At 39.4% G+C, this 11,357-nt stretch overlaps 1 protein-coding gene across 3 annotated transcripts in view; it reads right to left on the reverse strand.

Moving 5' to 3' along the window:
• The window catches only part of recql5 (RecQ helicase-like 5), a 35,405-nt gene extending 30,888 nt beyond the window's left edge, over positions 1 to 4,517 (reverse strand). For 2 of the 3 annotated variants that reach the window (XM_053239202.1, XM_034309881.2), the window contains exons 1-3: positions 4,356 to 4,517; positions 3,987 to 4,108; positions 1,970 to 2,485 (exon numbers count right to left, since the gene is read on the reverse strand). In XM_053239202.1, the coding sequence (XP_053095177.1) occupies positions 1,970 to 2,485; positions 3,987 to 4,108; positions 4,356 to 4,449 (732 nt within the window). In that variant the 5' untranslated portion in view covers positions 4,450 to 4,517. The remainder of the gene's footprint in view (positions 1 to 1,969; positions 2,486 to 3,986; positions 4,109 to 4,355) is intronic. The other variant, XM_026916733.3, reaches the window with a different exon arrangement.
• Between the last annotated feature and the right edge of the window lie 6,840 nt (positions 4,518 to 11,357).

The following is an 11,357-nucleotide window of genomic DNA, read 5'->3' on the forward strand; positions in this document are numbered from 1 at the left end:
AAACAATGAGATCTTTCATTACAAGCATGCTTAGATCTCAAAGAAGGATAGGTCCTGATGTTGGTGTGCATGTGTGAAGTTCTGAACAAAGATGTATAGTGGTGCAGAGCCCTTTGAGGCCTGAAGTACAAAAGCTAAAGTTTTTAATTGATTCTTCCTGCAACACAAAGCCAAAGGAGTTGGAGCAGCAGAGGAGTCACATGAGAGAACTTCAGGAGGTTATGCATCAGGAGGTCAGGTATCATTCTGAATGCTACAAACATTTTGTATTTTTGTTTGAATGTTTGCGGTAATTGAATTTAGAGACAAATAGAGCTTGTATGAGAATCTGAGCAAATTCTGAAATCAGGAAAGGTTGCATTCTTATGATGGAGGATCTGGTGCTTTATATGAAGTGATCAAAGAAGCTGAAAAGTGGATTGACACTAAAACAGCTTAGCTGTGTGTACTGGATCCACTGTAGGTATATCGGTGGTGATTTGGGTAAGACCTGGAAGGTGGATGGAGGAAACGAAAGTTGTAGTAGTAGTAAGAAAAGCCATGTGATCTCATCACTGAGTCCAGTTATTTAGTGTACAAGAACAAATTAAGAAGTGAGGAATTCCAATAGTACAGCTTTTGAGGTGATGAAGCTGAGTCTCTCTGGACACCATGAAAGGACCAATATTGCAGATATATTACATCCGGATAGTGGAGATATGTATCTGCTCTTTTCACAGCTTGAGAAGTCTGAGGAGAAGTCAACCTCTAGTCGATCATTTCGTAATTAGGGTTGGTACATAACAAGTACCAAGATTTGCCTTTTTAGTCCATATTTTAAAAATCCTCCAATAGGCATCCAGGAGGCCACTGCAGTATCTCCATGCACCCTGTGCATGGAGACCAGGTTATAACCAGGTTATTCAGAAACACATACCTCAGAAATGTGGGATGTCAGAATAACAACAGTCTGACCTCAAAAATGACAGCTGCATGAGTAAGCTTGATGTAGAGCAAAAAGCAGTGCACTACAAAGACAAGATGTTAGAGTCAGTTTTAGCAAGTATACTCTCTAACTAAGCATTGTAGTTTGAGCACTGTGGCTGATGGCTGTTTTACATGTAGGGTCAAAAATCTACCAAAGATTATCACAGAGGAACCATCGAAAAAAAATGCAACTCTTCACCAGAGCCTTGTTCCTCATACATGGATTACTGGGTTAGCTAGATTGAAAAGTCATGATCCTCATCAAGTTCATACATGTCATCTGTTTAACCTGTTTGGAATGATCATGATTCATAAATTTTGCATATGTCATCTAATTTTTTAGTTATTAAGTGAGGTATACAGAACAGAGCCCAGGTTAGCTAAAAACTTCTGGAAGTGGGCAGTGTTTGAAAAAGAATGTGCAAGAAATTACACTTGTATGTAAGAGGCAGCCTAAAGCCCTAAATTCACTCAATGCAAGAGACTGCTAGAAAGTTAAAACAGCAGTCACAAAGACAGTTTCTAGATTATTATGAATAGCAGGGGTGCACCTAGCAAGCGTTTTTGTGATTTAATAAATTACTAAATACAGTGGTAGAGTGTAATTACATTGTCAGACCTGGTAATCTTGAGGAACATTATCTAAACATCATCTAAAGTAGAAACTGTAGTGTGTGTATATATGGGGTTTTACAGTAACCACTAGGTGCTGTTTTAGTTAAGATGTAGAGTCTAGAAAAGTTTATATGAATACTTTCCTTTTTTTTATTCTAGGAAAAGATGTTACACACAGCAAATAATAAGAAAATGTGCAGGTAAACTTTTTAATGCTTAGAATTTAGTCAAGCTGAAGCCTAAATCTGTGCAAGAGCTTCTTCCCATTATAAAAAAAAATCTTCTGCCTGGTTTGACTTAATAATCACACAACTATGGAAAGAACTTTTTTCTGAAGTTCTGAGAAACTAATGTACCCATTATATTATAACAGAAAAAAATGGCTGACCTTATCAGCTGAGCATCCCCCGAGTGCTTCCTTAGCAAAGGCATGTAGATGAACATATGAGTCGGGCAGCAGATCTCTAAATATCACATCATACTTCAGGTTTTTCCGAAACACTGGAGTGGAAAAAGTGAGCGGTGATCTTAGCCTCAGCGAGTGTGCAATATCATCCTGCACCCGCTTGGGTGCTGTGGCTGTCAGGGCCACACAGGGGACTCCAGGAAGACGGGAGCGCAGGTCTCCCAGCTTCAGGTAGTCAGGTCTGAAGTCATGACCCCACTGAGAGACACAGTGGGCTTCATCAACCGCCAGGCAGGTGAGCAACCCACGGGAGCACAGCGAGCTCAGGCAAGGCTGGAAGGACGGAGAAGCCACCATCTCAGGAGTGATATACAGCAGCTTGAGCCGAGGATTTTCACTATGCAAGTCAGCCAGGATCTGCTTTCTCTCTTCAGACGGAAGCTTCGAGTTTATGGAACATGCCGGTATGTTTAGTGCTTTAAGGTGCTCTATCTGATCCTAAGAAAGGAAAACAAAGCGAAGGTAGGAAACACTTAAGAATGACACTGTGCAAAAGTCTTAGGCACCCTATTTTTTTTAGTTCCATCTTTGTTATAGATTTTTATTTTATGACTTCTACATTATGATTCAGTACAAAAACATTTTAGATTTCCATACATTAGTTTTCCAGCACAAAATTAAATGTTACAGAAAAATGTTTGTATGTCAGGAAAGAAAGCAGCAGATTACATAAGAGACACTTTTCAGACAAAACACATAATGAAGGCTGATGAGTTTTGCTGCAAAAATAAGAAGAAACTATGACAGTCAACGTCTCCAGAAGAACTGTGGCTGCTTCTGCAAGATGCTCAGTAAAACTTACAGCTCATTTCCTTATAAAATTGCACACATTGTACCTGAGGCTGCTATTTAAAAAAGAAGAAAAGAAAAAAAAAAAAAAAAAAAAAGCAAAGGATCGTCACACCAAATATTGACTTTCTTTCATTTATTACTGTTTACTGGTTTTTATAGTATTTTTTCTAATGTAGAAACATTTAGTTTCATTATTTTTTAAGGTATCTTTGCTCTACAGCATTTCTTTGCAAGACTTTTGCACAGTACTGTAAATGTGTAGTGAACTACATATTCTATACAAAAGCAGTCAATTTCAACCCAGTCCTCAAGCTTAATCTCTTTCTCTGAACCATACAGCACTATAAAACCAAGGAAGGAAAGGAAATGATAAAATGTGAACTAGCAAGGAGTTGTCACTGACTAAGCATGTTTATGAATAAAAAGGTAACAATTAAAAGCATATAGATGCAGTTTCGAGTGGCACGGTGGCACAGTAGGAAGTGTTGCCGCCTCACAGCTCCAGGGATCATAGTACAATCTTGAGCTCAGGTTACTGCCTGTGTGAGTCTCCTCTGGTTTCCTCCCACCTAATTTGGCTATGTTAAATTGCTCATAGGTGTGAATGAATGTGTGTGTGTTTGTGTGTGTGTGTGGTGTCCTACAATGGACTGGCATCCCATCTGAGGTGTAGTCCCACCCCTTGCCCTGTGTTCCCAGAATAGGTTCTAGATCCACCACAACCGTGACCAGGATAAAGCAGTTACTGAATATGAATTAATAAATGAATGAATGTTGTATTTCATAGAAGAGTGCAGGAATAACCTGTCAGACCACATAGATGATCACAATGATGTGTTAACGAGTTCCATTTTGAATACTTTCATACTAATGAACAATGAATATATTGTAAAATCATAGGAAAAGTATGCTTATTTATTTGTTTTTTTCAGTGGTCAGACTATTCGAGGTTATGCCAGGATTGAGTGGGTGTTAATATACGTCACGTATTCACAAGACCACTCAGAAGGTCCTGATATAAGACAATAAGCAGTGTTCCTACACAATAATAAATGATTTGTCAGTGTTTAAATGAATGGTTAATACTAATAGCAGACAAATGTGCACATGCAGCATCACAAGGCATCAGAAAAAGAGAATCATTTACCTGTATAAGTGCAATCAGAGGAGATATGACCAGTGTGATGCCAGTGGCCAGCACTGCAGGAAGCTGGTAGCACAGAGACTTCCCTGCCCCAGTTGGCATGCACACAAACACATCCCTGTCTCCTGCGTTTAAAGGGGTTAGAACAGCAGATTAGCGCTTTCAGACTACTGTCACGTCAAACCAGGCTTAAACTGTAATCCCTTACCTTCCAAAGCAATCCTGTAAACTATAAACGCCCTAACCATTCAGAAGACTAGACAAGATGTACCAAGCAAATGCTGATGTGCTGCAGTTCAAACTAGCTAGCCAGTTCAATAACATCCAAAACTATAGTCATCTTAAAAACAAACCCGGTTTCTAAAGACTTACCTCTCATCACCGCTTTAACGACATTCTCCTGCTGCTGTGATCGGAACTTTTCAAACCCAAAATGGGTTTTTAAAGCTCGCTCAACAGCAGTCATCTCTGTCTCCTACCAGACTCACACAGCCAGCCAACTTCACTCCGCCGAGGAGTCGCACGAAAATGACGTCACACACCGAGGCACATTTCCCTGTTTTATAAATTCCTGTACAAACCCTACATCATCTTTCTTTTGTTGTTGTTGATTGTCCCTTTATCTCTTTGTTTAGACGTTTCCCCTTTTGTTTGAAAAAAAAAAAAAAATCCCCAAATTTAATGTTGTTTTTAATAGATTTAATTCACTGCACCTTTAGACTGGAGAATAACAAGAAAAGCCTGTGGTGCCTTTATAAATGCACAATGTATTTTGTCTTCTTTTTAAGTCTTTATATATTGTATCTGTCATTCTTGTAGAGATACAGACAGATAGATAGATAGATAGATAGATAGATAGATATAGACGAATGGGCGGATAGATAGACGGATTGGCAGATGGATGGATAGATAAATGGGTAGATAGATACAGACAGATAGACGAATGGGCGGATAGACAGATAGATAGATAGACAGATAGATAGATAGATAGATAGATAGATAGATAGACGGATTGGCAGATAGATAGATAGATAGATAGATACACTATATTACCAAAAGTATTCGGTCACCCATCCAAATGATCAGAATCAGGTGTCCTAATCACTTGGCCTGGCCACAGGTGTATAAAATCAAGCACTTAGGCATGCAGACTGTTTTTACAAACATTTGTGAAAGAATGGGCCGCTCTCAGGAGCTCAGTGAATTCCAGCGTGGAACTGTCATAGGATGCCACCTGTGCAACAAATCCAGTCGTGAAATTTCCTCGCTCCTAAATATTCCACAGTCAACTGTCAGCTTTATCATAACAAAATGGAAGAGTTTGGGAACAACAGCAACTCAGCCACGAAGTGGTAGGCCACGTAAACTGACGGAGAGGGGTCAGCGGATGCTGAAGCGCATAGTGCAAAGAGGTCGTCGACTTTCTTCACAGTCAATTGCTACAGAGCTCCAAACTTCATGTGACCTTCAGATTAGCCCAAGTACAGTACGCAGAGAGCTTCATGGAATGGGTTTCCATGGCCGAGCAGCTGCATCCAAGCCACACATCACCAAGTGCAATGCAAAGCGTCGGATGCAGTGGTGTAAAGCACGCCGCCACTGGACTCTAGAGCAGTGGAGACGCGTTCTCTGGAGTGATGAATCATGCTTTTCCATCTGGCAATCTGATGGACGAGTCTGGGTTTGGAGGTTGCCAGGAGAACGGTACATTTCGGACTGCATTGTGCCGAGTGTGAAATTTGGTGGAGGGGGGATTATGGTGTGGGGTTGATTTTCAGGAGTTGGGCTTGGCCCCTTAGTTCCAGTGAAAGGAACTTTGAATGCTTCAGGATACCAAGACATTTTGGACAATTCCATCCTCCCAACCTTGTGGGAACAGTTTGGAGCGGGCCCCTTCCTCTTCCAACATGATTGTGCACCAGTGCACAAAGCAAGGTCCATAAAGACATGGATGACAGAGTCTGGTGTGGATGAACTTGACTGGCCTGCACAGAGTCCTGACCTGAACCTGATAGAACACCTTTGGGATGAATTAGAGCGGAGACTGAGAGCCAGGCCTTCTCGACCAACATCAGTGTGTGACCTCACCAATGCGCTTTTGGAAGAATGGTCAAAAATTCCTATAAACACACTCCTCAACCTTGTGGACAGCCTTCCCAGAAGAGTTGAAGCTGTAATAGTTGCAAAAGGTGGACCGACATCATATTGAACACTATGGGTTAGGAATGGGATGGCACTTAAGTTCATATGTGAGTCAAGGCAGGTGACCGAATACTTTTGGTAATATAGTGTAGATAGATAGATAGACGGATTGGCAGATGGATGGAGAGATAGATGGTTAGATAGATAGAGACAGACAGATAGACGAATGGGCGGATAGATAGATAGATAGATAGATAGCTAGATAGATAGATAGATAGATAGACAAATGTTTTATAAATTCTTTGCCAGAGAAATCCCTAACATTTACTTATGGATTGCAAAATAATTGTATAAGCAAATGTGTTGAACACTCTTTTACTCTTTCTGTCATTCCTAACATTTACTTAGACATGAAAAAGAAGGAAGAACAAATATTTACAGAGCAAAAGCCACACTTTTTGGCCTGCTTTAAGTCTGGGGATGATTCAGGTGTCAGTTTGGTGGTGTTGCTGCTGTTATGTCTTATATGATGTTATTAAAATGAATAAATGTTGTGTGTCGCCACCTGGTGGAATATTCTCTTCCTGTTTAGATCCTGTAAAAACCTTTAGCATCACACTCAGGCTCCCTCAATCTCAATATTTAATTTGATCATATCTATTCAGTGTACTTACTTCTAGATCTGAGCTCTGGATCCTACATTTATTTCAGAAACTTTCTTCAGACAACAAGGGAATATTTCTCTAAAATTGAAGATTCTCCATCTACTACTGTTACAGGTCACATGAATGTACACCTGCTTTTCAGACACTTTAAATGTTGTTTCACATTTTTTTTCACATGTGAATTTTTAACAGGATATCACATCATTTCACATGGTGTCACACGTCTTTACTTGAATTCACATGTCCAGTGTCATGTAAGGGCATGTTCAAATGCATTATCACGCTTTTCATGTGTGATTATACATTACTCACGTAATCACACATGAAATGTATATTACTTATGGTAATCATATGCATATACATGAGAAAACGTAAAGATCATTTAAGCATATGAATCACAAATGAGGTCAAATCTCTCAATACAGATACTACAATAAATAGATTACAATAAATAACCTTTATCCTGTGTATTCTGTAAACACTCCTTTCCTGTCAATTAACACAGCTTCTAGATCCATGTCTAGTAACAAGCCGTGATAAACTTTCATATTCAGTGTTGTTTAAATGTTGACACCTCTTTAAGAAAGCTCAAAGATACTGTCCAAACTGTTTTTTTTTTGTCCTTCATCCTTAGGTATATGTTGTGAACATTGTATGTTAGTGCTCAAGAGTGTCAGGAGTCAAGAATGTTTCCAAGGGAAAGCACCTCTTTCTTGAACCTGTAAGCTCATTCCAAAAAAAGAGTAGAACTTCCCTGTGTGTACAGCCAAAAACTGAGAACAGCCCTACCTTGTTTTTATAACTTGTTCTAACTGCAAGCCCTTCCCTGAACCTCGCCCTGATTTAAAAAAAAAAAAATCTTGGTTATTAAGCTTCTCAGTTTGAAGCATTAAAACTGGACTGTTAAAGAAAAATAAGTTTCTTGGTTGGACAAATCCAGGCTCCTTTTGCATAATGCTAAAGAAAGTAACAGAAATTGGCACAAACAACATGAGTCCATGGAGCCTTCCTGTTTGGTGTCAGCAGTACAGACTGGTGGTTGGAGTGTGACAAATGTTTTCCTGGCACATGTTCGTTACTCGCTGAAAACTGGATGAGGCAGAAGGGGTTCTTTGCAGTAAGACTGTGCAGCAGTCCAGTGCAACACAATCATTGTAAAATCACTCCTGCACAACACATGCAGCATCTTATAGAGTTCAAGCTCGAAGCAAAATTCAAGCTGTTCTGAAGTCCAATAGAGCCACAACATTTAGTGATTAGCTAGGTGTTCCTAATAAAATGGCACCAGAATATTTGAATATTTTTGAAAGACACAGTATTCACCTGGTGATATAGTGGTGTTCTTGAGCTCAGTATACACAGATAATGCTACAGAATGCTACAAACCATTCTGAATCTCACAGCTTTTATATGGTTGCTCATCATGGGTACATAGCTGATTTTGAAAGTTAAATGTCCGGATCTACAGCATACAAAAAATCCAAGAATAGCAATTCCTGGGGCTGAATAAATGCACAAATGGTTCACTGTTAAGGAGCGGATATAAATAACTGAATTAAATAGAGCAGAATAAGGTCAAAGCTCACAGGATTCAGAATGGTCTTTACAATGTATTGTCTTCTCAGCTGTGTTCTGAGCCATGGGAAACCCTGGAAGGCCAGGACCTTCAGTATTTTATCTCTGAGCTGGGTATCGTGTAGTCCACGAGAAGGGAAGTGAAGAAAGACTTGGAATATAGCTGTTTTATCTGCACCCAGGAAGGAACTGATAGCACAAGAAATAGCATAAAACTAGCAGCAAAGAACTCAAGTTGTTACTCAGCACTTTGGACAAAAAAAGCCCAGTGCCTATCCCAGGGAACTCGGGGCATGCGGTGCCAACCCAACACAGGGCACAATCACACACACATTCACACACCACGGACAATTTGGAAACGCCAATCAGCCTACAAGTCATGTCTTTAGACTGGGGGAGGAAACCAGAATACCCAGAGGAAACCCCTGAACATGCAAACTCCATGCACACAGGGCAGAGGTGGGATTCGTACCCCCAACCCCAGAGGTGCAAAGCAACTGTGCTCCTGGAATCTCAAATATATTTTATACAAATAGCCTATTAGTTAGTTGTCTTGAAAATAGGCATTAAAATACTACAGTTAACAGCAGAACTATGGATACACATCAAAATGATCTGTTTTTAAAAATGATTGCCCCCCAAATAATACTTGGTGTAACCTCCCATGGACGGAAGAACAGCATAATATGTTACTGCAACCCATTCCTGTCCAATGTTATGATGATCTTATTGTGCTTAATGGTACTTTTAACCATTTATGTATTTGTGGGGGAGACACGCTGGTGCAGCGGGTAGTGTTCCTGCCTTACAGCTCCAGGGTCCCTGGTTTGATCCTGAGCTTGGCTTATTGTTCTCTCAATGTTCCCAGGATAACTACCAGATCCACCACAATCCTGACCAGAGACTAGTGATTACTGAAGATTAATGAATTATCTGACTCTCTTGTATTGATTGTATTTTTGGTTTTCCCCAATATAATGGGTTGCAAAGGGAGTTTACACATATGTGATTATGTATTTATAGCTTGAGGAAACAGGAAGTGGTCAAAAGGAACAACAGAGCTCCTGGAGACTGAGGGCAATTTAAAAATACTAAATAGTTTAAAGGTTGTGGATTTGTTTGCATTTTAATATTATTTTTGCATTTTGCCACATATGTTTTATGGGAAAATATTAAGTTCCTATGAGGATGATTTGGGTTAGAGTAAAGTAGGTATTTCCTCCAGCTGTTTGTGGCCAGTACAATCATTTTGCACATCCTTTTAAAGCGTAACAATAATTCTACAGCTGACTGTTAAAAGTGAAGTTAATTATTCATGTAATTCTCACTGGCTATTCCGTCTCCTGTTTTCTCAATGTCATCTTTGTATATTGATATGAAAGCCAAGTGAGCTTCCGAATATCAGTAAAGTGAGCTCCCCAGAAAATCAGGTTTGTCTTTGTTCTAACACAGTCTGTTCTGATCAGGGAAAAAAAAGCAGTTTCAGAGCTGATATATACTTTCTAAATCAATAATTAAATCAATAACGTCTAATTAGTGGAAATTCCCTTTGAACAGATGCAACATTCATAGATTGCACTCGGTTTATAACCTGATGTTGAGATCTGGCCTCAGTGAAGGTGAAGGTAAAGACCTTCATTAAATGAGCAGAACAGCAGGACAGATATAACATTCCTTCCTTTCCTGCTATAACGTCTCCATTTCTCAAATGCTTTTACAGGCAAAGCTAACGCTCGGTCAAGAACACTACCTGCATATCACAGTCTGCTGCTTTTCTGAAGGCTATGTGTGTGTCAGCAAGTAATTCACACCCTGAAAGAGTGAAATATTTGAAAGAAAATCAATAAAGCAGACACTGAAAATACAGTCAGGTCATTTTATATCCTCCCAGTTTGGACTGGCAGGTTTGCTATTTATTTCCTGTATGGACTTCTATGTATTTCTGTTGTTTTTAAGTCATGTGTTTCTGGATTTACAGTTGGTTTTATATTGTAAGATGAACACAAATTGTTAGATGCCAAAAAACAATGGAAAAATGAAAACAGATGCTTTACATCCTATTTTGATACAGGCGCAATATTTTTTCCCTCAGTCTAAAATGAGATCTTGTGTGCCTTGATTTCTCCTGTTGATAAACCAGCACTAAATAGTACAATATTTCAGATATCTTTAAGGCCTCCAGTTCTCCATTGTCTTATTTCCAGCCACTATTGTACCTCTTGAATAAGTGAGCTTGTGTAAGTCTTATTCCTGCTGGAGGAGGAGGACAAGGAGGAGGAGGAGCAGGAGGAAGAGGAAGAGGAGGAGGAGTAGAAGGAAGAGGTGGAGGAAGAGGAGGAGGTTAACCACAGCAGCCAGGGTTGCCAGATTGGATTGATTGTTTCCTTATCAGATTTAAAAGCTCACATTTCAGTGTTGGCCAATAAAGCCAATAAGGGGCATGTTTATCATGTTTATCATGACTACATTTTATTTGCAATTGTGTTCTTTACTGCCATCCACTAGTCAGGATTCTTTCCTTAATACATGCTCTGTTATGTAAGGAATAAAACATGACAGGGTGTTACAGGAAACTAATCAGCAACAGGGTGGTGTGTCGTGAAGTAGATGAAAAATCATCCAAGTATGTAAAGTTGATGATCTAATTATAAAAAATATACTTTTTGAGCAAAATATTCTTTACATGTATACAATATTTATGCAGTTTTTTTTTTTTCTAAAAACACCCTTAAATTGACTGTATATAAGTGCAGACACTATGCATGGAAGGGTTAAGTGAGAAATAACATACAGACCATGCTGTTATATGAAAATAAGGCAAGGGGAAGGGAGTGATGTGGCCTGATGTGCAAGTGGAGTCTCTAACCCCTCAAGGACATTATTTTCATATAACAACATGGTATGGAGTGTGTTATTGCATTTATACGACAGTGATTTGCCAATAACTACAATGTTTGATTTACTAATATACGAGACGTCACACAATTTAACG

Source organism: Pangasianodon hypophthalmus, chromosome 13, assembly GCF_027358585.1.
Source record: "Pangasianodon hypophthalmus isolate fPanHyp1 chromosome 13, fPanHyp1.pri, whole genome shotgun sequence".
NCBI classification, from domain to species: Eukaryota; Metazoa; Chordata; class Actinopteri; order Siluriformes; family Pangasiidae; genus Pangasianodon; species Pangasianodon hypophthalmus.